Source organism: Diceros bicornis, chromosome 8, assembly GCF_020826845.1.
Source record: "Diceros bicornis minor isolate mBicDic1 chromosome 8, mDicBic1.mat.cur, whole genome shotgun sequence".
In the NCBI taxonomy this organism is placed as follows: Eukaryota; Metazoa; Chordata; class Mammalia; order Perissodactyla; family Rhinocerotidae; genus Diceros; species Diceros bicornis.
The window spans coordinates 2,325,107-2,352,082 of record NC_080747.1 but is presented as its reverse complement, the minus strand read 5'-3'; the positions used below and the strand labels follow the sequence as shown (position 1 = coordinate 2,352,082).

General features: G+C 41.2%; 1 protein-coding gene across 3 annotated transcripts in view; it reads right to left on the bottom strand.

The window, feature by feature from the left end:
* GRK4 (G protein-coupled receptor kinase 4) overlaps positions 1 to 26,976 on the bottom strand; it is a 101,436-nt gene that overhangs the window by 36,102 nt on the left and 38,358 nt on the right. For all 3 annotated transcript variants that reach the window (XM_058546619.1, XM_058546617.1, XM_058546616.1), the window contains 6 exons: positions 24,555 to 24,632; positions 18,352 to 18,455; positions 9,609 to 9,701; positions 8,525 to 8,588; positions 3,267 to 3,407; positions 864 to 1,054 (listed from right to left, as the gene is read on the bottom strand). In XM_058546619.1, coding sequence (XP_058402602.1) covers positions 864 to 1,054; positions 3,267 to 3,407; positions 8,525 to 8,588; positions 9,609 to 9,701; positions 18,352 to 18,455; positions 24,555 to 24,632 — 671 coding nt within the window. The remainder of the gene's footprint in view (positions 1 to 863; positions 1,055 to 3,266; positions 3,408 to 8,524; positions 8,589 to 9,608; positions 9,702 to 18,351; positions 18,456 to 24,554; positions 24,633 to 26,976) is intronic.

Below are 26,976 nucleotides of genomic sequence, written 5' to 3'. Positions count from 1 at the left end.
GGGGCTGACTGGCCATCTGTGCTGGGCTGGGACGATAAGCAGGGTAGACAATGCACGTACACAACTACTGGGCTGGGACGATAGCTCAGTGCACGTACGCCACTGATAACCATTTGTGCATGGGAACACTAGATGCTTGCTCTGAAAAAGCTCTGTAACTGCTTACTCTGGAAATTACTGATGGTATAAAAACTGCTGGAAACTGAGCCCGAGTGCGAGTTCCACCTGTGGAAGGGACGCCTTGCCCAGGACGTGTGATCCTTGCCCAGCTGCGTCGATTGACAGGACTCTCCCGGGAGTGGGGCGTGGATGTTGTGAGTAATTGATTTATTGTAAAGTAATTAATCTATGCTCTCTTTTCAGTCAACCTGGTGTTTCTCTTTCCGGTTAATTTGTGTCATTTCCATTCAGTAGATCTGGTGTTTCCCTTTCCGATCGATCTGATGTTTTTCCCTCTTATTATATGACCTATTCGAATCTGCTGCTATCTCAGCCAATGTGGATGTATTCCCTTTCCAGTCGAGCTGGTGTTTTTTCCCTCTTATTATTTGACCTATTCGGATCTGTTTGCGGATTATCGCCTTTACTATCCTCTATATAATAAAATATACCTTCAGTCCATTTGTTTGGAGTGAAAATTTTCTTTTACATCTCCAATCAAATCTCCAAACCTCTCGTAACACCAAGGTCCACCTCTGATCAGGCACATTTCTAATAGCGTGAGTGACCAGCCCCTAGGAATCGCCAGCAAGGGGCTCCCCAGCTGCCCTTGTGCCCAACTCCTATGTGGCCAGTGGGAGCCATGCAGGAGCCCAAGCTCAGGAGGAACAGGCTTTGCAACCCCAGGGTTCATGCCTTCTTACCTGTACACAATTCTTTCCCTCTGTAAGTCCTCCAAGCCACAGCACAGCTCTGCAGCATAGAACACAGCTCTCTGCTCTTCAAAGCCAGGGTTGCCCAGGTTGTAAATGTGAAACTTCAAGTCCCCTCCATTCATAATGGTTAGCACCAAGCACAAGGCATCTTTGGTTTCGTAAGTATAGGATAAACTAACCTGAAGACAACAGCATCATAAAAAACAAAACACAAAAGCCTGCTCATTCACTGGCCATTTACTTAATTTGCTAACAATATTCAAATAATTCATGTCAGATTTATCATTAGAACACCCAAATACTGTTTGCTTCAGGGAAATACATACCATGCGTCCAGTGCTTCTCAGACCTCTACCTATCGGAGAGCTTACAGCAGCTCCGTACTGAAAGGAGAGAACTTTCTATGTCTACGTGGGTAGGTGGCAAAACTTCACAAAGACACTTGGGATCAAGATCTCTCAAAGCTTTGCTCTAACCATTGAGCACCGATATCCATAGTTCCAGAACACCTACATTTAGCATACAAGTTAAACGCACCCCCCAGCAGTGCAAGAGAGGTCTTGCTGCTGCACATCCTTCCAACAGTTTATGTTGTCAATCAATGCTGGTGGGGTCTTATTGTGGTTTTAATTTGCATTTCTCTGTATATGCAAATATAGGGGACATTTCTCATACTTTTTCATATATTTATTATCCATTTGGAACCTCTTTTGTGAAATGCCTGTTCAAGTTTTTTGCCCACTTTTCTATTGGTTTATATGTCAGTTTACACACACACATACACACACACATACACCCTGCTGGGATTTTGATTAGGACAGCATTTAATTAATTTAATCTATGCATCAATTTGGGGAGCACCGACATCTTCACAGCATTGAGTCTTTGAATCTATGGACATGGCATCCCTCCATTTATTTGGTCTTCTTTAATTTCTTGTAATAGCATTTTATAGTTCTCAGTGTAGAACATGTAGCACATTTTCATGCAACTTTTGTCCAGATTTTGATGTTTCTTGATGCTACTATAAATGGTATAAACTAAAAATTTTCATTTTCTAATTGTTTGTGGCTGGTATCATATCTAATAACTTGGCTAAATTCTCAACCAGTTATCTAGAACGTCTTGGACTGTCTATCCACACAATCATGTTGTGGGTCAGGGCGGGCAGTGGGGATGAGGAAGAGGAGATGAACAAGACATAGGTACAGGTCAGGACCCACTGAAAGACCATAAGCAGGGAGGCAAAAACAGAATCAAGGATGAAGGAAAATATTTCTAGATTCCTTGGGAGAAGCAAAGGAAATAGAAATCAAGATATTTAAATAGAATAAACCATAACTACTATGTATGTCCCTTTCATAAAGCTAGATTGTGGATTTCTATGTTTCAAGGTAGTTACACAAATATGTTTAAAGCAACTCCAAGATGAGCCTATTTTATTAAAGACCTTCCTGGAATGCACGTAAGACTGACACATCATCCACATAAACTATGAAACTTAGATGACAGTTGTGAAGGCCACTGTTTTGGAACGTCTGTCTCCCAGCACAAAGCAGCTGACCTCATACTGAGAAATCAGTGACTTGGAGGAGGTAACTCTAACACTCCAAATAATTTCATAAGTCATCTTTCACCTTCTCCCTTAACAAGACCTTCATACTGCAGTAGATGCTACAGGAAACATGGAATCAGGTGGAGAGAAACTGGGTCTGGAGATGAAAACCACACTACTTAGTATGCAGCCTAGGGCCTGGAATGGGTCCTGAACTCATCCCAGACTCCCAGACATCAATCCTTACCTGAAACAGTGAAGGTGGGATTTGAGGTTTATATCATAATTGGGATATGCTAATTTAGGGCCGAGGAGTAAATTTGCTGGGTGTCAGAAAGAGGACAAAGAGGAAAACACACTGAGGCCCGCGTGAGGAGACAGGCTGGAGAAGGGTCTTCAAGCACATCAGTCAGAGGCCCCCGCCAGCCAGAGCCCTCGACTGGAGGCTGATGGCAAACTGAACAATAAGCTCTGGCTGCCCCCAGAGAGGACAGGGCACCCAGCCAGGGAACCCCACACGCGTAGGGGCGAAGAGAAACTGACAGATAGGGCATCGCGGACAGCAACAGATTTGTAACAAACCACAAGTCTGAAGCAGGATTACCATGTTTTACGTTGAAGTTGAAGAGGAAAGAAGATGGCTGTTACTAAAACAAAACTGTTCCCAGCACCCATCTCTGCTAACAGTACAAGACAGTAAATAACCCCCACACCAAACTGCGAAACACACCAACTCCCAAACTCCCCCGGCTGGAAGCAAGGTGAGCTCAGCAGCAGGTCTGCTGAGAAAGCACCGCGAGCAGGCGACCCAACGAGGACTGAAAGAAGACACTTACTACAAACCTACTGTGCACTTTTTCTAGGAGTCTTTTTTCATTTAGAGCCATAGCTTCACCTTTCCTCCTCTTTATTCTTTTTTTTTCTAGCTTTTTACATGCATACATTTTTCCTGTAGCTCGCACTTGACAGGCACAAACCTAGTTTAAAAAAAGAAAAAAAAGTTTACGCATACGTGACATTTCTTAGGCTACAAAAAGAAAACTGTTTTCTCTGGGCCGGTCCCGTGGCTTAGCGGTTGAGTGTGCGCGCTCCGCTGCCGGCGGCCCGGGGTTCGGATCCCGGGCGCGCACCGACGCACTGCTTCTCTGGCCATGCTGAGGCCGCGTCCCACATACAGCAACTAGAAAGATGTGCAGCTATGACATACAGCTGTCTACTGGGGCTTTGGGGGGAAAATAAATAAATAAATAAAATCTTTAAAAAAAAAAAAAAAGAAAAGAAAACTGTTTTCTCCATGACAATTCCTCTGGTAAAAACCAGCACAGACTCTTGACGGGCCAAGACCATTTCAGTCACGGACACGTCAGAGCTTGAGTCAGCGCTTCTCTCTCCCCTCAGCTGCTTTGTCCAGGAGGGGAGTGGAGAAAATCAAGTGAATACAGCATTGTGCTTTTTACCTAAGACAGCAGTGGACAAATGGAACGTGTTCATACGCGCTTATGTTGCCTCTGTTTAATTTAAATGTCTTTTTACTTTTGTACAAGATCAAAAGTTTTTGAAACTAAATAGATTCTTGATTTTTTTTTAAAAGTTCAAGAGTATAAGGAAATATATTTCATAGAACTCATAGACCTTTATTGTACTTAGTCAGTTCTTTTTTCTCTCTCTCTCTCTTTTTTTTTTTTTTTTGCTGAGGAAGATTAGCCCTGAGCTAACATCTGTGCCAATCTTCCTCCACGTATATGTGGGTCACTGCCTCAGCACAGCTGATGAGTGATTTGGGTCCACGCCCTGGATCTGAACCACTGAACCCCAGCGGCCGAAGCAGAGCACACGGAACTTAACACTTAACTTAACGCACTGCCATGGGGCCAGCCCCTACTCAGTCAGTTCTTAAAGGAATATTTATATATTACTTAACTTTACACTATGAAAATTTTCAAACATACAAAAGTGGAAAGAATAGTATAATGAGCCCCCAGCTACCAGTCCCCCAGCTTCTGGGCTATCATACACACACACACACACACACACACACACACACACACACATACACATTCCACAGACACCCTACACACACCTACTCCACACCACAGACACAGACACACACCACACACACACACATCCCATACACACCTACTCTGTAACCACAGACACACATACCACATACACACATGCACACACCATACATACACAGAGGATTACTTTAAAAGCGAATATAAGACATGATATAATTTTATCAATAAAATAATTTTGATGGTAAAATATAAAGTTCATTGTGGGAACTACTGAAAGTATTAATAAGGACAATGATAAAACTTATCTGATAACTATCATTAATATTTTGCTGCATAGACTTGTAAGTCTCCTTTGTACCTATATATGCAAGAATATACTCCTTGTTCCCCCCCCAACCCTTGGCTTTTAGGGAAATATTGGGCTTATATTATAGAATAGATAATATTTTATAACCTCCTTTTTTTCATCTTACAGTGTGAGTATTTTCTCATCATTAAACGTTCTCCCAATATATGACTACTCCACAATTTATTTAATCATTTTGCTACTATTCAGTCTTGGCCCATAAATCTTTGCATATCTCTTTCATTAACTTAAGATACATTCTTTTAGGTGGAACTGCCAAGTCAAAGGAAGGGGAAGGAAAAGAGGCAAGGGCGTCAGGCATGGCATTCTCAGCTGGATACAAACACTCCTTCGCTCCTCACGACCACCCAGTGAAGCAGGGTTATCATCCCCCTCCCAAGGATGAGATCAAGATGGTGAACCCAAGATCACACAGCTGGAAGGGAGGGAATAGGAACTTGACCTCAGTTCTGCCCCACTCCTAAGTTTATGCTCCTTCCAGTACACTGCCTCCTTCCACATGCTGCCTCTAGAACCACACAAGCAGAGATGCCTGCCCAACTCCCTTTCTGCTGCACTTGCCTCGGGACCCTACAACTCTATTTTGGAGGACTTAAAGCATAAATGAAAGCATTATTGTTGACAAAATAAGACCAAAATACTTTCCCTTTCAAATCTACTAGAAGAGGTGTTAGCATTTGGAAAAAGTAAAAGCACTATTGGAATTTGGATTTAAAGGGCACCGAGGCTGTCTGCATTAGGGTCACAGGACTCCTTCTGATAGGCATTCAGAATAGAAATGGATTATTCGCTCCCCTCTGGGTCTTGATATAGTGTATAGCACATCCAGAACAAGTCTGTGAAAAACCACAACGGTTTATTCATCCATACAACCATTTGTCTAGAAACATAAGTAAATGGGTTTAAAAGTAATCTACAGGGGGCCGGCGCCTTGGCCTAGTGGTTAAGTGCATGCACTCTGCTACTGGCGGCCCGGGTTCAGATCCCGGGCGCGCACCGACGCACCTCTTGTCTGGCCATGCTGAGGCAGCGTCCCACATACAGCAACTAGCAGGATGTGGAACTACGACATACAACTAACTACTGGGGCTTTGGGGACAAAAAGGGGAAAAAAATAAAGGAGGAAGATTGGCCATAGATGTTAGCTCAGGGCTGATCTTCCTCACAAAAAAATAAATAAATAAATAAAATTAAAAGAAAAGAAAAGTAATCTACAAGGGCCGGCCCAGTGGCGCAAGAGGTTAAGTGCACGTGCTCAGCTGCGGCGGCCCAGGGTTTGCCGATTCGGATCCCGGGCGCGCACCGACGCATCACTTGGCAGGCCATGCTGTGGCGGTGTCCCATATAAAGTGGAGGAAGATGGGCATGGATGTTAGCCCAGGGCCAGTCTTCCTCAGCAAAAAAAAAAGAGGAGGATTGGCAGATGTTAGCACAGGGCTGATCTCCTCACAAAAAATAAAAATAAAAATAAAAGTAATCTACAGTCCATCACCAAAAAGACAAAGAGATAACAAATGCTGGTGTGGGTGCGGAGAAGAGGGAACCCTTGTGCACTCCTGATAGGACTATAAACTGGTGTAGCCACTATGGAAAACAGTATGAAGGATGCTCAAAGAATTAAAAATAGAACTGCCATATGATCCAGCAATTCCACTTCTGGGAATATATCCAAAGGAAACGAGAACATTAATTCAAAAAGATATCTGCACCCCCATGTTCATAGCAGCATTATTTGCAATAGCCAAGACACAGAAACAACCTAAGTGTCCATCAATGGATGAATGGGTAAAATAGCCAAGACACAGAAACAACCTAAGTGTCCATCAATGGATGAATGGGTAAAGAAGATGTGGTGTATATACAATGGAATGTTATTCAGCCATGAGAGAGAAGCAAATCTTGCCATTTGTGACAACATGGATGGACCTTGAGGGCATTATGCTAAGTGAAATACGTCAGACCGAGAAAGACAAATACTATATGATCTCATTTGTATTTGAAATCCAAAAAAACCCAAAAAAACACACCACATCCATAGAAAAAGAGATCTGACTTGTGGTTACCAGAGGCAGAGGGTGGCAGGAGGGAGAAACGGGTGGAAGGGGACAAAAGGCACAAACTTCCAGTTACAAGATAAATAGGTGCTAGAGATGTAATGTACAACATGATGACTACAGCTAACACTGCTGTGTGATATACAGGAGAGTTAAGAGAGTAAATCCTAGGAGTTCTCATCACAAGGAGAAATGTTTTTCCTTTCTTTTCTTTTTGTTATATGTATATGAGAACAAGATGTTAGCTGAACCTATTACAGTAATCATTTAAAAATATATGTAAATCAAGCCATCATACTGTATGCCTTACTTATAGAGTGATGTATGTCAATTATTTCTCAATAAAACTGGAAAAAAGTAATCTATAAAATCATAAGTATACCAGGTCTTTTACAACAGTTAAAATTTGCTAATGTTCCTACTGATTCCATTTTTAAAACTTATATGTGGCTGTAACTAGAACTTCATTCTTTTGTCAACACAAGACCCATGTGCTTGAAACTTCTTTGCCTCTGTTTTTTGACAAAATCTGAGTTTCGTACTGGAGATCACAAAAGGCAGAGAGCAAATAACTTTCCTGCTCTAGGAGGTGTTCAAACAGAGGATGGATTTCTTACAGAAATATCTATTATGAAGCAGTTACAACAAGAATTTGGTTGGATTATGCAAAGATTCTAAAAGGTCTCCAGAATTGTATCAGAGGTGCGACACTGCTAATTCTCCTGAAGTAACGGTTATGTGGACCATTTCTCACCATGTCAAACTCAGATGCATAACAGATCTCACTTGTAGTGTGCCACCTCTCGGGTCACCTTTCTAACTCACAGTAAGGGAATTCTGGTGGCCTTGGCCTTGGCTTTCACTGGAGTTTGAGAGCATGCATGATTTAAATCACGTGCAGTGTAACCCACTTCCGACTAAGCACACAGTTTCAGTTCCCCTATGGCTCTCTGGGCTCTGGGGACTTACAAATGCTTGAATGAGATATGATCACTCCAGATAATCAATGAGGCAATTAACATCTCTTTAATCACCTAAAGAGAACTGCATTTGATTCTCTGTCCACCTACCACAGTGGTCTCTATCTAGGACAGCCATCATATTTAAAGACCATCTCTTATGAATTTGTGGGTAGTTTCCTTAGGATTTTCCCAAATTTACACATTTTCTAACACCTTTGATGTAGGTGTGAGGTACATATATGTCCAAACAGAGTTGAGTTAAATAAACATATTTAATAATACACTCTGTACTACACGAACTTTTAGGCTAGTCCTAAATTATGGAAAGAGAGTAACAGAAATTCTACAATATAAAAACAGAATACTCCTTTCAATCAGGACAAACTGACTGAGCTTGAACATAGAACATGGGAAAACAACTTCTTTAAGAAATATGAAGTGAAAGGTAAAATCACAACACAGTGATTTTTTTTTTCTGGATCTCTGAATTTTTTTAAAAGCTTGTAGCAAAGTACCTTTGGCTCAAAGTTCAATCTTAACTCTCATGGTTGGCTAAAATTATTCACAAAATACACAGTAAGGAAATAAATGTATTGGTAAAGTTAATACATTACCTGAAAATCATGTCTTTCAATCACCTTGCTGTCTATTTTTCTAGAAGTACTGCTCATAACTGGGTCACATATTACTTACCTCTCCAAATCCGCCTTTTCCTAGAACTCTGTAATATCTAAACGTGTTCTTTGTTACAGGTCGCCTAATTAATTAAGAAAAAAAGAGTTTCAGGTCTCATATTACATTGTTATTTTAAAACAGAAGAGCTACCTAGCTCTTGTCCTCGCCTTATTTATGGTACCACTTTGCTGAAGGGGCGTGCCCAGGGCAAAGGTGGCTGTGTGCTCAGGAACTGTGGCTCCCTCTAGTGGGACAGCTCTCAACTGCACGTAGAGAAACAAGCACTTGTTAACATTGAAGATTTATTGAAAACACTGAAGACAGATGCAGAACCGTCCAATTACCCTTACTAACTAAAGACAGGTCTGTAACTAGCCCACATGATGAAATATTTATGTATTCTTAGGAATACCTCTTTGGGCCTGTCAGAAAGCTGTTGAGGAAAATGACATATCCACAGCATGCTGTCCTTGATAAAAGAACCCCAAAGGAGACATTAGTACCCAACGACTCAAAAGAAACATGTGAACTAGAACTGGAAATTTAATTAACCAATAATAATTGTAATAATAATAATAACAACAACAATAACAATAACAACAACAACACTAGTGGCAGCTAACACTTTTTGGGTACTTGATTTCGTACACCAAGCACTGTGCTAAGCATTTTGCACACATTTCTCAGGTGACCCTAGCAGTCTACTAGGGCTGATTCTATAATCACCTCTATTTTAAATAACAAGGATCTGAAGCTCAGAGAGGCTAAGTCACTAGCCTGAGGCCACACAGCTAGCATGAGGCTAAGCAGGGCTGAGGCCCCAAAGACTCAACCACCGCACTGGATCGTATTTCTGTGAATCTAGGATGCTTTATTTTCTAACTACAGCACCAACAGTGCTAACAGACATTTTAGAAAGAGAGAACAGAGTCAACTGAATCAGAAGAAACTGTATAATACATATTAATAATTTCTGTACAAAAATACCATATACGACTCTAGATTTCCAATAGTATTTTGACAGATGAAAAAGTATACATCAATCAGTGTGCATTATGAGAAGTTACTACTTGTTTTCATTGAATTTTAAATTAGAACATACCTTTCCAGCCATTTCCACTGTAAAAATCGAGAAAAATATGAGCTTTCTTGATATTCTTCAAATGGTTCTCCACTTAAATAGTTATGGACAATTCTAGAAAAAGATTTTATGCAATTATACAATTTTGTTACAGTATAATATGAAAACAACGGTGTTTTAGTGCATGAATGAGCAGTGGATATGGGAAAGTCTATCATTATACACAATTCAAATTGAATTTTGCAATTACAGAATTCTACACTAGTTTCTAATGCTATCAGTGAAAACATAAAGGCAAGAATTCAAAAGGTATGAAATTGATTTACCCTCCCAAAGTCAGAGGTTCTTTTTATGTACATGGACTTCACAGAAATAATTACTTGATAAAAATAATTTACCAGTAGAAAGACAATAGTTTAAGATGTATTCAAGGTGTGCATGTTTATGCATAAGCTTCACGAGGGAATGTAAACATTTTGTAAATAACATTAGATTAAATGTCTAAATGATCATAGTCATATGGTAGAGAATGTTAATATGCGACACAACATTTCTTTAACTTGAAAATAAAGCACCCAATAAATCATTTTATGCTACACATTTCTTGAAGAAATTTTATGCAATTAGCCATGCCTCTCAGGTTTTATTTATAATTTTATTATAGAAGTAATAAAATTCTTACTTGGGGAGTAGATGAGGGACAGAACATGGCCTGTCGTTTAAAATAGCTCATTAGTCAATAAATAACTACTGAGTAGACTACAAGCACCACGCTGGACGCTGGGGGAAAATGTCAACTTAGGCCTATCTTGACGAACCTGACAGCTCAGTCAAGGAGCTGGGTCAGACAGAGCACAAGTGGGAGGAGTGTGCCAGCGTTGCCGCACCTAGGCCTGGTGCCTGCAGGACACCCACCCTGGGAAAGGAGACAGGACAGAGACTTTCTGAAGAAAGCGACATCTGAGCTGAAGTAGAAGTCACGCAGATGAAGAACAAAGGAAAGGGTCTCCCCAGCACGGCAAGAGTCCAAATGGGAAGCAGCATAGTTTGCATGAGGAACTGCTAGTAGGTAGGTAACTGAAGAGGCATTGGGAGTCATCCCAGGACTTTCACTGATGTTTAGAATTCTGAGCATGTCACTTGATTTGTTTCACTTTATTCTGTAAAAAGAGGTTATTCAGATCTTCTTGGATTGACTAATGTTATAGCACAGTGATTCCCAAAATGTGTTCTGAGGGTCCCTATGTGTTCCCAGATCCTTTCAGGGGGTGATGAATAATGAAACTATATTTATAATAATATTAAGACATTATGTGCCTTTTGAAAACCTCATTCTCACAGAGAGGTTTTCCAGAGGCCACAAAACATTTGACAACATCTTGCTCTGATGGAGAGTGGAATGTGTGTGTCTTCTGATTTTTTAAAAACATAACCCATGTAAACATAAGCCCTTTGGGTCCTCAATAATTTTTAAGAGCCTAACAGGGTCCTGAGATAAAGGTTTGAAATTGCTGCTACACAGGGCCGGCCCCCTGGCTTAGCAGTTAAGTGCGCGCGCTCCGCTGCTGGCGGCCCGGGGTTCGGATCCTGGGCACGCACCGACGCACCGCTTCTCCAGCCACGCTGAGGCTGCGTCCCACATACAGCAACTAGAAGGATGTGCAGCTGTGACACACAACTATCTACTGGGGCTTTGGGGGAAAAAAAATAAATAAATAAAATTATAAAAAAAAAAAAAAAAGAAATTGCTGCTACACAGAGCCTTAGAACTGAACACTGTTCCAGAAGCGACCTAGACTGACTCCTTGTTTCCTAGTGGAGTGAGAGGAGAGCCTGCTCCCTGACCCAAAAGGCACCTTTCCCTCGTGAGCATGCGGTCAGCTGAGCTCCACACTTTTCTGAACCAGTTTAAGAATTCTTTTTTTTTTTTTATAATTTTATTTATTAATTTTTCCCCCAAAGCCCCAGTAGATAGTTGTATGTCATAGCTGCACATCCTTCTAGTTGCTGTATGTGGTACGCGGCCTCAGCATGGCCAGACAAGCGGTGCGTTGGTGCGCGCCCGGGATCCGAACCTGGGTCGCCAGCAGCGGAGCGCACGCACTTAACCACTAAACCACGGGGCCGGCCCAAGAATTCTGATACTGTCAGCTTAGTTAAATCACTTATATAAAGATATTTAAGTATTTCCATGAAAAGAACACCACAAATACCAACTTGTTTAATATATTTGTATATTTCACACTCTGTATAAATTGATAAGGTTAAGACTATAACCAACTTGCCAGTGCTTCTCAATTTCACTTCCCAATATTCCTCACTTCAAAAACAACAGACTCTGTTCCACTGCTCTAGTCTGGGAAACAAACCTACTGCACACATTTTTTTAAATTATGACATTTAAAACTGTGCATCAGTTCCACACCGGTGTTTTTACATTCATCTTGGCGATCCCCACTAACCATCACGTTGTGCTGATTCTCACTATAGCTTCATACGGAAACAACAGGGAGCACCAATTACGTTCATTATGGAAAAGGGAATCAGTTATGTTCATTCTGCAGCCTCAGGATTCTGGGACCCAAAATGGTTGTAATGATACAGAAACGAGACAGAGTAATAGAAAACACTAAAGCTCCTAGTTTCTACACTAGGAGTCTTACGTTAAAGTCTCCGATTAGCCAGTGCCTGGCACAGCTGAGGGCAAACGACAGACACTTAATGAATATGCAGGGAGTGAACAGTCGTTGGCCAAATGCAGTAATCGAAACACACAGACACCTGAGCACCAACACTCATTTAAAGATTAGCGACTTTTAAGTCCATATCTTATTTATGAACAGAGAAGGAGGCAGAATTTTTAATCAGTCTAATACTGTCATGTACATAGCCCACGTTTTTCAACAACAGAAGAGAATTTGAAAAGTCTGCTTAATCAGAGGGTTAAAAATGCAAACAAATTTAGTGAACAGACATATCAATGAAGAATCCTAAGGCTGAAATGGGGAAACATACAGTAACTGTAGAAAAATAAAAGACATTCTTAGAGATAAAAAGAGAAACTATTTTAAAAATTGCAATTATTAGTGAAGGTAAATGACATCAACTGCAAAACACCTGAATTCCAAACCACAGGGTAAACTAAACCCTGGGAACAAGCAGCAGCACAGAGCAATCAACAAGTAAAGACCCTCGTTACTCATGAACCAGATAGTCCTGCTAACCAGTGTGATGTTTTCCGACATAGCCTCATGAGCATGCTGAGATCTGTCTTCTTCACTCACAATGCATACTTTCTCCTCAATTTAAGGATGAAGACTTCGGTATTCCCTGGCATATTTGTTTTTGGTTTTTGAAAAAGATATTAATGAGATGTGTGCTATAGACCGAATGTTTGTGTCTCCCCAAAAATCACATGTTGAAATCTAATCCCCACAGTGTAGGTGTTTGGAGGTGGGGTCTTTGGGAGGTGATTAGGTCACGAGGGTGGAGGCCCCAAGGGATTAGTGCCCTTATAAGAAGAGACCAGAGAACTCCCTCACTGTCTTTCCACCAAGTAAGGGCATAGAGAGAAGGTGGCCATCTGTAACCCAGAAGAGGGCCCTCACCAGAACCCAACTGTGCAGGCACCCTGATCTCGGGCTCCTAGCCTCCAGAACTAAGAGAAATAAATGTCTGCTGTTTATAAGCCACCCAGTGTGTGGGAGACTTTGCTATAGCTGCTTGAATGCATTAAGAAACTGTGCTTCTGGGAGTGTCACTGAAAAGGTCAATGAGAGACTGCCTGGCCTTGCCCAAGGTGAAGCTCGTCCTAGAGTACCTGGTCTGCTGTCTGTAAGTCTGTCACACAGAGGACTGTCTCCAGCCTGAGGCTGTCCCCTTCTCTGTCTCTGTGACGTCATTTGGCCAGGCTGTGAGTGAAGCCGTCAATCCTGCTTTTGTCTCTTATGTCTCTCCTACAGGCTGGACCAGACCGTCAGTCCAGGACATCCTCACTGAGGTTCTGTCCTGTCCCTCATCATTCTCAGGAAACACCGACAGTGCAGTGCTGCTGCATGCTGCATAAGGAAGAACTGGCTGGCTGGAGGCACAGCCGTGCAGAAACTACTAGCACCTCCCGTGAGGGGAAGGGTTGGGTCAGGCCTGGCTGCCGGCATACAGTCTCACAGAAAGGGAGACACGCACTCCTGCTCCACCGAGTTGCTAATCTGTACACCAGTGAACAACATGTTTACCTCAGAAGAAAGTTTATTCTTTTCGAATGCTAAATTACAAAGGAATGCTTTAGGCTGCACAAAGTGACTGACTAGAATAACCATTTTTCTTCAAGTTGCAAATACCCACCATGGTAGGTGAGAGAATGACTGAGTAAGGCCCCAGTGTCTGACAGACCCAAACCCACACTGTGGACATGGTCATCACACACAGTCAGGAGAAGCTAACCACTTGGATCTAACAGGATTTAGTGCTCTGATTTGTATCTACGAGTTAACATAAAAATCAGAGACAGGAAAAATACCGTATCTAAAGTGATAACTTAGGAATTAATTTTCAGATTTTCCTAGTAAAAAAAACTGCATGCAAACCAGGTTTTACTGTCCTTCTTGGGGAATGCATCCATGTGAGGGTGCTGGCTGCTCTGTCATCAAGCAACATGCCTCCCATATGCAAGATGCAGAAGGAGGGTCACCCAGAGAAAAGGTCTCGAGCCCTGGAACGCAGCAGAGAGGTCAAGGGCATGGACCCCACTCACTGGCTGAGGGATCTAGGCAAGTTACCAAACCTCTCTGGTCTCAGTTTCCACATGTGTAAAATAAGGATAATAATCACGCCTATCTCATAGGGTTACTATGAGGAGTAAATGCATTAATACTTCCAAAGCACTTATTATTGTTGTTATTATCACTATTACAAGTGTCTTAGTGTACATGCACAAGAAAGAGTTTGGGACATGTATGCACCCAGAAGAGGAAAGTGAAGAACAAAAACATAGACTGAAAGATTGGCCCCTCCCACTTTCTTAAATGTCTCAGATGAAGGGAAGAAGAATTTTAATTCTTACTATACTGTCCCAGAACTATAGAAATCAGAGAGCCAAGACCAGGCCTGTCCTGTTTGCCATACCAGAGAAGCAATCAAATACGGTCAACATCTTTTTGCAAAGGAAGTTCACAGCACAGACACTAGTATTCATTTGTGTGAATATCCAACAAGAATAAGTAAAAGATGACTTAAAATTACAAATCTTAGAGAAGACCTAGTCTAATTCATTGTCAGAGGAGGAGGCCGAAGGACAGAGAAGAGAGTTCTAGTCCAATGGCATATGCCTGGCTAGTAGAAAGATGAGATGAAAACCATTTATCTGTGGGGTGTTGAGCTGGTCATCTGAATTTCTCACTAAAGGGAATGAGCATCTAAACCACTGAGATCCTTAGAGTGCAGAACACCTACACCTCAAGAGGAAGCCAGGGGTGGATAAAGAGTCTTTTTAAAAAAAATGCAGCCACGTTATTCAAGTACACCTAGCCCTGCCACACTCCAGCTGCACAGGCCTGGGTGAGCTGTTCCCTGCCACACGAAATCCTGTCTGCGTGTTTGCTGACACATCCCAAGTGCCTAGGACAGTGCTTTACACATAATAGGCCCTCAATAAATTATTTGTTGACTGCATGAACGAATTCAACTCTCTGTGGTCTAGTGTCACACTTAAAACATCAAAATCAGACCACCTGTTTTAAAACCTCCTCAGGCATGAAAAAAACATAGGAAAGAGCTTTAAAAGTAATAGCACACGAAAATACAATTCCTGCTCTTGTTTCCTGACAGGGCCCTCTCTTCCAGTCTCTACGGCAGCTACTGCAAATGTTTCCGTTCTCCTGAAACCTCCCACTCCCAACCTCCGGTCTGCTCCCAGCACACAGCCTCTCTTCAGGACTGGGATGTGGCCTCTTTATCTTGCATCACTCTTTAATTCATACAGTGTGGCATCTGTCCCCTCCTTCTACCAACACAGTTCTAGCTAAGGGCCCCAAGGATGGAGGAAGGAGACAGAAGCCAGACTTAGGAGACAGAGTGATGTGGATATGAAGAGTGGAGGTGGGTCTGCAGGCCGTCTTCACTCATCTCCCCCGTCTCTTCAATTCCCACTCTGCCCTCACTCCCTGGGCCTGGCCTCCACTCCCACAGCCTCAGTCACGTCTACACCTAGGCTATGACCCCCAAATCTAGTCTATCGTGCCTCTCAGGTGAACACTCCAGATTCAGCTGGATACCCCTCAGCTCTGCTTGATGACCAAAATGCACCTCACAGTCAACATGTACCCAGATAGACTGTAGAGCCTCCCCTTGCCCACCAGACTCCTAAATTCCTCTAAAATCCATTCATCTATCTCCATTATCACCATCACGACCCTAGTCCAGGCTGCCATCATCAGGCTGAACAACTGCCACAGCCTCCAAGCTGGTCTCCTGGATCCAATCTTTCCTCCCTCAAACCATCCTCTAAATTGTGGCCAGAGCAATCTTTTAGAAACACAATGAATATGTCACTCTAATTGTTAGAGCAAAAGACAAACTACCTGGCTCCTTGGGTCTCAGATTCCTCTTCTGTGAAATGAGTGCTGACCTCCAGAAGGTCATTGTGAGGACTCATAAGTTAATTCATGGAAAGTGACGGAAACCGCACCTGATACGTATAACGATCAAGGAGTGGGAGCTGTGATCACCATGCTGCTGTCACCTCTCCCTGGCCCTCCTCAGACGAAGCAGCAGTAATCCTCAACCCCACCAGGCTCTCTCTCCCTGTAGGTCTTTGCACTCGCTCTACCTTCTGCCTGAGCTCTCTTCTCCCTCTTCCTCATCAGGTCAACTCTTGTTCAGCCTTTAGGCCTCAGCCTGCATGTAACAGTCTTTGTAAGACTCTTCTCATCTCCCCAGACTAGGTGAAGTAGTATTGAGTCCCCACAGTTCCCTGAATGTCCCCTCCCTGTCAAATTACTTGTGGTAGGCTGAATAGTGATGCAAAGACATCTAGGTCCTAATCCCTAGAACCTGTGAATGTTACCCTACGGGTAACAACAGGGGCTTTGCAGATGTGACTGAATTAAGATGGGAAGATTATCCTGGATTATCCAGGCAGGCCCTAAATGTGATCACAATCGTCCTTATAAAAGGGAGACTGAGGGTGATTTGGACACATACAGAATAAGAAAAGACTACGTAAAGACAGAAGCAGAGAGAGATCTGAAGATGTTACACTGCTGGTTTTGAAGATGGAGGAAGGGACCATGAGCCAAGGAATGCGGCTCTAGAAGTGGGAAAAGGCAAAGAAATGGATTTTCCCCTAGAGCCTCAAAGGGAGTGTGGCCCTGCTGACACCTTGATTTCTGTCCAGTGAGATTACTTCCAGACTTCTGACCTCTAGAACTATAAGAGAATATATGTGTGCAGTTTTAGGCCACTAAGTCTGTGCAATTTGTTACAGCAGATGTAGGAAACTAATACAGATTTCTGTCATTCCACTTGGTTACAAGCTCCCTAAGGGTAATGGACCAAGTCATTCTTGCTTATCTCTTTATTCCCAGAATGTAGATCACTGACAGGCACATAGCAGATGCTTAATAAATGTTTTCCAAAAGACTAACTAATACACAAAGGCTCTGGGATGTATATTTTCTTAAGGCGTGTAAGAAAGTAAACTCAAGTCAGCAGGGTTTATTTTGTTTTGTTCTCTGCTACAACCTCAACCCAAGAAGGAAACTATTATGGGTTGAAATGCATCCCCCAAAAAGATATGTTGAAGTCCTAACCCTGGTACCTGTTATTGTGACCTTACTTGGAAATAGGCTCATTGTAGCTACAATTAGTTAAGATGCAGTCATACTGGAGTGGGGTGGGCCCTAATTCAATATGACTGGTGTCCTTATACGAAGAGAAAACACAGAGACAGAGACATACAGAGAAAAAGGCCATGCGATGACAGAGGCAGATTGAAATGCTGCAGCTGTAAGCCAAGGAACGCCAGGGATTACTGGCAACCCCTAGAAGCTAGAAGAGGCAAGAAAGGATCCTCTCCTAGTTTTCAGAGACATGACCTGCTGACACTTCGACTTCAGACTTCCAGCTTCCAGAACTGTAAGACAATAAATTTCCGTGGTTTTAAGCCAATTAGTTTGTGGTACTTTATTCTGGCAGCCCTAGGAAACAACACAGGAGCTGACGTAGAGTCGGCAGTCAACAAATTTCTGTGGAATGAATGAAGAAGCGATACCCGAATGTCTGCACAAATATCCAAAAGACTACACGTCTCAGGCCAGATCACCTCAGAAACCACTCTTTCTTTTTGTGTACATGAAGAAGCTGAATTTAGCCAAAGTGCTCTGACTTAGAATTTTCCTGCCCATATCGCAAAGATCTGGAGAAAAGAAATTTTCCGCAAGTGCCTAGGTCTAAAAAAACATTTTATGGAATGTTTATGGGAATCTTTTCATTCTAGACACAAGCATTTTAGAAGACTAAGCAGAAAGGGCCGGGAGCCAGCAAAGCGATGCTAGCGGACTGGCTCTCCACAGTGTGACCCGTGTCAGTGTGTCATTCATGTATGTGTAATTATTACTCTTCATTTACCTCTTTCTAATGAAACTGACCATGTTAATTGGGAAAGCACCCTGATAAGAACTTGTCTCCTGCAGAGAAACCTCCTATAAGCCCCCGTCTCAGGTTTAGCCATAGGTAATCTGTGCAGGGTTGGGCACAAACCACTTACCTAGTGCACTCCTCAAAGACTTCTTTGGAAGGATTCTCCCTCAGTCTCAATCTACATTCTTTCACAACACGTGGAGGTATTTCTGGTAAAGGGGCTTCTGACTTCTTAATACAGTGCAAACCAAATGCATAACAATTAGTGATTTCATAATTTACCAATCGTAAACAGAACCTAATGCATATTATAAAACAATTACAACATAAAGTGTATGAAATAACAAGTCAAAGTGCTGCCTTCACCCTCCACCCCAGTCTCAGTTTCCAGAGTTCAGTGTGTCCTCTAGCTCTTCAGACCTTTTCCTGTGCACATTAAAACAGAGTGGAAAGCAGAGTCTCCAAAAGATACCTGTACACCCACGTTCACAGAAGCATTATTCACAATATCCAGAAGGTGGGGGCAACCCAGTGTCCATCAGTGGATGAATGGATTACCAAAATGTGGTCCATCCACACGACAGAATACTATTCAGCCTTAAGAAAGAAGGAAATTCTGGCACTGGATACAACATGGATGAACCTTGAGAATATTATGCTGACTGAGATAAACCTGTCACAAAAGGACAAATACTGTATGATTCCACTTATATGAAGTCCCTAGAGTAGTCAAATTTATAGAGACACAAAGTAGAATGGTGGCTGCCAGTTGCTGGGGGAGGAGGAAGTGAGGAGTTGTTGTTTAATGGGGACAGAGTTTCAGTTTTGTCAGATAAAAAAAGTTTAGGATATGGATGGTAGAGATGATTGCACATCAGTGTGAATATACTACTGAACTGGGTACTTAGAAATAGTTAAGATGGTAAATTTTATGTTTTTTTTTTACCATAATTAGAAATGTAAACATACACACAAGGAAACCCTCAGAAATACACCCCCTTTTTCCTCACACAAATGGGATAAAAATGTATGTATAGTTTTATAAGTATGTGCTGACACCTATAGAGCCACCATATTTTCTTTAATGACTGCATGGTTTTCCAGAGTATGGGTTTATCTGCCTCTCTTAAACATTCTAGTTGCCAGTTTTCTCCACTGTGAACACCACTGCCATGAACATATTCATACAATTGTGTTTTTATAGGATAGGTTCCTAGAAGTAGAATTACTTGCTTAAAGGATACACCTTTTAAACGCTGATTTTTATCGCAAAACTGCCCTCCAAAAAGGCTCTACCACTTTCCGTTCTCACTCATGTGTCCCTACATGCCAGTTTCCCATTCTCCTAACCCTCATACAAAGGATTCTGGAAAAAGAAAACACATAACACAAGTACTATCCAGATTTATTGAAAAAAATACCCAGATCTTGTTCAACTGTACATTTAACTTGTCATTAGAAATGAGAAATGCATTCTAGACTGATTTCTTTCTTTTGTGTGTGTGTGTGTGTGAGGAAGATCAGCCCTGAGCTACCATCTGCCAATCCTCCTCTTCCTTTGCTGAGGAAGAATGGCCCTGGGCTAACATCCGTGCCCATCTTCCTCTACTTTATATGGGACGCCGCCACAGCATGGCTTGACAAGCAGTGCGTCGGTGTGCACCCGGGATCCAAACCAGCAAACCCCAGGCTGCTGCAGCAGAGCGCGCACACTTAACCACTTGCCCCACCCGGCTGGCCTCCTCTAGACTGATTTCTGACTGTGGTATAGCTGAGTTACCACAGCAAAAGTGTGTTGTCTATAGACCAAAGCAGCTATTTCTTCAAAGAAGTTGAACTACTGATAGAAATATACAATGAGAAAACTCACATTTTTCAAAAAAAATCAATAATATTGTTATAATTAATAATAATTAATAGCTATCATTTAAATTATCTAATACAAATGAGGAATTTTCATATATATATATTATGTCATTTAGCCTCACAAGAACCCCGATAGATGAGGCTTAAGAAGCTACAGAGTGTTCTGGTGCACCCACAGCAAAAAGGGGGAGAACCAAGATTGAACCATGCTCTCAGGACTCCCAAGCCCAGCTTCTTTCCATGTGGCAAGGCCATGATAAGGATAAGATGGGTCTATTCATTTTATTATTTCAGGAAAGAAGTTTGTTCATTCACTTACTCAACAAGTACCCATTGTTACAGGCATAGGAGACGACAGAAAACAAGATAAAGTTTTCACGGAAGACAAAGCCATTAAATTCCAAAAGTTTCTCAAAGATACATATTTTTAAGAAACAGCTCTCAATATTTCCCACATTCTTACTTCCCCTCCAAAGGTCTCAATTTTCTGAAGCTAAATAGCAGGTTAATTCTATTACGATTATTTAATGATAACTCCAAATAGAGATTTTCAGTATCTTAGAAAATTTTTATATTAATAGAAATTTATTCCCACAGAAAAGAAGAGCAATGCTTCTAATCCTCCATGAGCAGAGAAGTAAGGTAGGCTAAGGGAAGCCAAATTGAGGCTCAGTACTACTGGCCTGATGTTAAACATGACGTAAGTGGAAAGAAGACTTCTTCTGGGGCTTTAAATTAAGAACAAGACTTATTTTCAGAATAGGTAGTTACCAGGGCAAATTTACCAAATGACTTAGTGCCTTGCTTTTTACCATTTTGGACATTGAAAACTCTGATAGGAAGGAGGGTGGGGAGGGAGAGATGGGTGGATTTTGCAGAAATATGATTATTTTTCTGTGTTAAAAATATACATATTTTACTATTTTTTAAAAATTGGGAGGTCTTTTTATTGTTGAATTGTAAGAGTTCTTTATATATTCTGGATACCATACCCTAACCAGATACTGGATTTCCAGATATTTTCTCCCATTCTATAGGTTGTCTTTTCACTTTCTTTATAGTGCTCTTTGAAGCACAAACTTTCTAATTCTGATGAAGTCCAATTTACCTATTTTTTCTTTTGTTGCTGTCCTTTCACCGTCACATCTAAGAAACCACTGTCTAAACCAAGGTCACAAAGATTTACACTTAAGAGTTTTACACCTAAGATTTATACCTTAGAGATTTCCTCTAAGAGTTTTGTAGTTTTAGCTCTTACATTTAGGTGTTTGATCCATTTGAAGTTAATTTTTGTATATGGTGTGAGGTAGGGGTCCAACTTCATTCTTTTGCATGTGGATATCCAGTTGTCCCAGCATCATTTATTGAAAAAACTATTATTTTCCCCACTGAATTGTCCTGGCACTCTTTTGAAAGTCAACTGATTGTAAATGTATGAATTTATTTCTGGAATCTCAATTCTATTCCATTGATCTGCACGTCTGTCCTTACACCAGTACCTTATGTCTTGATTACTGTGGCTTTGTACTAAGTTTTGAAATTGAGAAGTATAAGTCCTCCAACTTTCTTCTTCTTTTTCAAGATTGTTATGACTATTCTGGGTCCTTTGAGTATGCATATGAATTCTAAGATCAACTTGTTAATTTCTACAAAGAAGAGAGCTAGGATTTTGATATGTATTATACTGAGTCAATAAATAAATTTGGGGAGTACTGGCATCTTACCAATATTAAGTCTCCTAATCCATGAATATGGGACATCTTTCCATTTATTTAAGTTCTTCTTTAATTTCTTTCAATGATGTTTTGAAGTTTTCAGTGTATAAATCTTGCACTTCTTTTGTTATATTCACTCCTAACTATTTTATTCTTTTTGATGCTATTGTTAATGGAATTGCTTTCTTAATTTCATTTTTGGATTTTAATTGCTAGTGTATAGAAATGCAATTGAATTTTGTATAGCGATCTAGTATCCCACAACCTCGCTGAACTCATTTATTAGTTCTAGTAGTTTTTTTTTTCCCCCTAATGTGTGTGTAGATACCTTAGGATTTTTTATATACAAGTGCTGTGGTCTGAATGTGTCCCCCCCAAATTCATATGTTGAAATCCTAACCCCCAAAGTGACGATATTAGGAGGTAGGGCCTTTGGAAGGTGCTTAGAACATGAGGATAGAGCCCTCATGACTGGGATTAGTGCCCTTATAGAAGAGGCTCCAGAGAGAGCCCTAGCCTCTTCCACTATGTGAGGATACAGTGAGAAGGCACAGGCTTTGAACCAGGAAGAGGGCCAGAAGGCGACCATGTTGGCACCTTGATCTTGGACTTCCCAGACTCCAGAACTGTAAGCAATAAATTTCTGTTTATAAGCTACCTAGTCTGTGGTATTTTGTTATGGCATCCTGAATAGACTATGACAACAAGATCGTGTCATCTGCAAACAGAGTTTTACCTCTTCCTTTTCAATCTGGCTACCTTTTGTTTATTTTTAGTAACTAGTTGCCCTGCTAGAACTTACAGTACAACGTCAAATAAAGTGATGAGAGCAAACATCTTTGTCTTGTTCCTAACCTTAGGGGGAAAGCATCCGACCTTTCACATTTAAGTAAGATGTTAGTTGTGTTTCATATATGTCCTGTATCAGGTTGAGTAAGTTCCATATCATTCCTAACTTGTTGAGTGCTTTTATTACGAAGGAGTCTGGATTTTCTCAAAAGCTTCTTCTGCCTCTAGTATGATGATTACGGGGGGGGGGGTTTTGTCCTTTATTAATATGATGTATTATATCAGTTGATTATTGGGTATTGAACAAACTTCACATTCCTGGGATAAATCCCACTTGGCTTTGGTCATAATTTTTTTTTAATTATAAATCAAACTTGGCTGAATTTTAAAATTTGGGGATCCTGAAAAGAAAACCAGAAAACTAAGAAAAACTAAGAATGACTGAGTGAAAGGATAAAGAAATGCAAGGATGAACACACACAGTCTTCCCTTACTTTTAGGTGCTTTCGGTATTCTAGATTGTTGAAATCTGAGTAGAGGAGTTCCCTTTTTGGTGTGCAAAAGAGAGATTTTTGTTGTTGTTGTTTTTAAAGAAAAGACAAGAAAAAGAAAAACTACAATGATGATGTGACCTATTGTTATTTTTTTTAAGTAAAGCATAAGGCTAGTTTCCCCAGTTGATGGTAGGGAAAAAAAGAGCTTTCAAGTTACAGCATCTTCAGGCAACCCATAAACATCTTTCACTATTACTGGGCCACAGATGGATGTCCCTTCTGCCCCTTCCTTCCTCTTCTACATTTGCCATATCCACTATGATTAATTTTTAAATTATGTCATTCTTCTTGACAATCTCCCTTGCTATGTGAGTATTTCTTCAGGAAAGAAGAAGAACGAAAAAAGAGTTCATAAAAAAGATAAAAGAACTAGATAAATGAAACTTCTCTTCTACTCCTCCCAATTAATGTCTTGGTGGTATCTACAAATATGTAGATACTGTAACAGCTGCATTTGAAAAGAACGATCCATAAGCCAAGGTACTGAGGCTGAAGGCTGCGGTAGACACAAGCTTTGGAGTCAAAAGCTGTTTGGGTCTGAATCACATCTCTGCCACCCACTGGCTGTGAGCACATCTTTGTGCCTGCAGGACAGTCCACTGGCCTTTCCCTCTGGCACCCTATTTTTGCACCACTGAGTTTCCCCTACTTAATGGCCCTATCATCTTCAGTTAGCTAGGCTCAAAATCTGCATATTTTAGACTCATTCTCACCACACTATTCTTCATCTCCAGTCTACATATGTTTGATTCCCAGCTCCAGTATTTACTAGCCATGTAACCTTCAGTAAGTCACTTAACCACTCTGATTTTCAGTCTTATCATATGAAAATAAACATAACAACTTACCTACCTCATAGGTTTGTTGTGAGTATTAAATAACTTATTACATGCACAAGGCTTAGAGCAGTATTCACTAAATGTGAGCTCTCACTGTGGTCACTGTTCCTTCAACCCTACAACACACGGACCTGCCTGGAGTTTATGACTTCTAATGGCCTACAAAAAGGAAGTCACATGAAGGCAAGCAGGTTACAGCTCTAATTTCAGGGAATTACTAAACTGCAAGAACCTAGTGATTTCAAAAAGCATAAAAACTAATACCCGTTAAAGCTGTGAAGAGAAAAATGGTATTTTCAGTCCAAGAGAAGCAAATAAAACTCTCTAACTCTATATACTGTTTGAGGAAACATAGACACTTTTAAATTATTTGAATCAATTTTCTAAGAGATTTAATTGTTAATTTCCTCACTAAATCAAAAGAAAATGCAGAAGAGGAACATTTATAAGAAATTAAAGATTTTAACACACTTGTTATATCTTATCCAACTAAGCAAAAATGGCTATGCACTCTAATTATTTAAGAAAGTTATTTACAAATCTTTATACCTAGTAAAGAAAACACACCTTATTACTGAAGAATGTTTCTAAGACTAACAGTCCACAATCTCTTCGGTTCTCATCAGCAGCCACTTCATACTCTGTCTGATTGTAGGGACGAGAGAAAAGGAAAATGTTAGTTAAGCTTCTTCACTGACTTCATAATGTTTCAAATTCTCTGACTTATGGAACTGACTTTGTACCCTAAGCACCAGAGAACAGCTTTACTGATCAAGCATCTGCAGTTCTTCTTTGGGAAACTAATGGCTCATAGGGGCAAAAACAGTCAGTTCTGGAGCCGGCCCCGTGGCTTAGTGGTTAAGTGCGCGCGCTCCGCTACTGGCGGCCAGGGTTCGGATCCCGGGCGCGCACCGATGCATCGCTTGTCCAGCCATGCTGAGGCCACGTCCCACATACAGCAACTAGAAGTATGTGCAACTATGACATACAACTATCTACTGGGGCTTTGGGGAGAAAAAGGGGGAAAAAAGGAGGAGGATTGGCAATAGATGTTAGCTCAGGGCCAGTCTACCTCAGCAAAAAAAGAAAAAGGGGAGGATTGGCAGGGATGTTAGCTCAAGGCTGATCTTCCTCACACACAAAAAAAAACTGTCAGTTCTGTTAAGGGGTTAATTAGTAGAGCAACATATTCCATAATGTTCTCTATGTCATATTATATTTTCAGCCATTAAATATGGCCAAATAAAATGGAACAAAATAAACAGCTTGGGCTGTTCTAGGCAACAGTATTTTAGAAATGGCCAAGAGGCACTTGGAAACCTGAATGCAGAGCTCCCAGAGAAGTCAGAGTTGGTGATACCAAAATAGGAGTCATCCACACAAGTGTCAGGTGAGAGGATATAAGAGTGGACAGTATCACACAGGCCAGAAAACAGAGAAAGGATCAAAAGCAGAACCTGACCAATAGCTAAACATCTATAAAGGACAAGAAAGAAAAAAGAAATGGAAAAGAAAGATAAGAGAAAAAGAAAACCAGAGGCAAGATCACAAAAGCCTAGAGAAGAGAATTTCAAGGGGCTACTCAACAATGTCAGTAAACCCGGAGACTCAAGCACGAGGAGGCCTCCAGGAAGCCACTAGATTCTGCAAGCAGGGGGCCTTAGAAGAGCAGTCAAGCTAAAACCAAATGGAGTTGAAGAGAGAAATGGGGAAATGAAGCCCAAAGGAAGCTGATCTACTGAACACATTAAAAAGTACTCAAAGATCAAGTCCCTGTGAGTAGGAACCCAACCTCATACTTCATTTTGCATTTTTCACAGGCCCAGCACAGGGGCCATGACCATCAGCCTGATGACCTGGTCAGAGCCAGCTTCATGTTCTGTGTTCAAGGGCACTGTACTCACCATGACTAGTAACTACCACACTACTTACTTAAAGAAACTTTAAACTTAAGTTCTAGGAGTTCTGGAAACTATATGGCATGCAATTAATGGAAAAGAAAGCATTGTGAGTCTGTGATGGTCTTATGACGTGCCAACTTGGCAAGCAACAATCTCCAGTTACTCAAACACTGATCTACTTGTTGCTGTGATGGTATTTGTGGATGTGACTAAAGTCTATATCAGTTGACTTTAAATAAGGGACATTACCCTTCATAATACGGGTGGACCTGATTCAATCAGTTGAAAGACTTTAAAAGCAGAGCCAAGGCTTCCTCAAAGAAATTCTCCCTGAGGACAGCAGCTTTACCCCATTTCTGGAGAGTTCCATCCTGTCCATCCTGATTGTCTACCCTACAGATTTCAGACTTTCCTAGCCAGACCTCACAATCATGTGAGCCAATTCCTTGCAGTAAGTCTCTAAATATATATCTCCTACTGGTTTTATTCTCTCATTGAATCCTGACTGATACAGACGTCATTAATTCATTCAACAAACACTAAGCAGGGAACAGAGCAAACAACCATGCCAGGTGCCACGAGGAGGAAACAGATAAGATGCAGTCTCTCCACTCAAGAAGCTCGAAGAACCTGTATTGCCTCCCACAAGTATAGTCAGAGCAGTAAGAGCTGCCTCATCAGACCTTATTAACCCACACAGCCACCACCAAACACAAAACCTGTCACTGCACTCAATTGGCTGTCACCTAATAACTAACAGGTATCATGACAATATCGGAAGATTCAAACCTAAAAGAGTTTTGACAATGTAGTTTAGCCATTTCAAAATAAAGAAGAATTGCAGGTCCCTAAATTCTTAAAATATAGCAGCTTGGCAAATATAACTCAATACATTAAAGCATACCTACACTATACCCCATGGAACTGAGCAGGCACGCCCCATTGCATCAGAGTCTATCTTTTAAAAAAAGAATTGCCTCCTTTCAAAGCCTTGTCTTCTTCTAGTAAAGCTACCAGGAAGGAAAGGGCTGGGGGAGGTCCAGGGAGTAGGAAGCGAACAACAAAACAGGTGAGAGCCTCAAATGTTT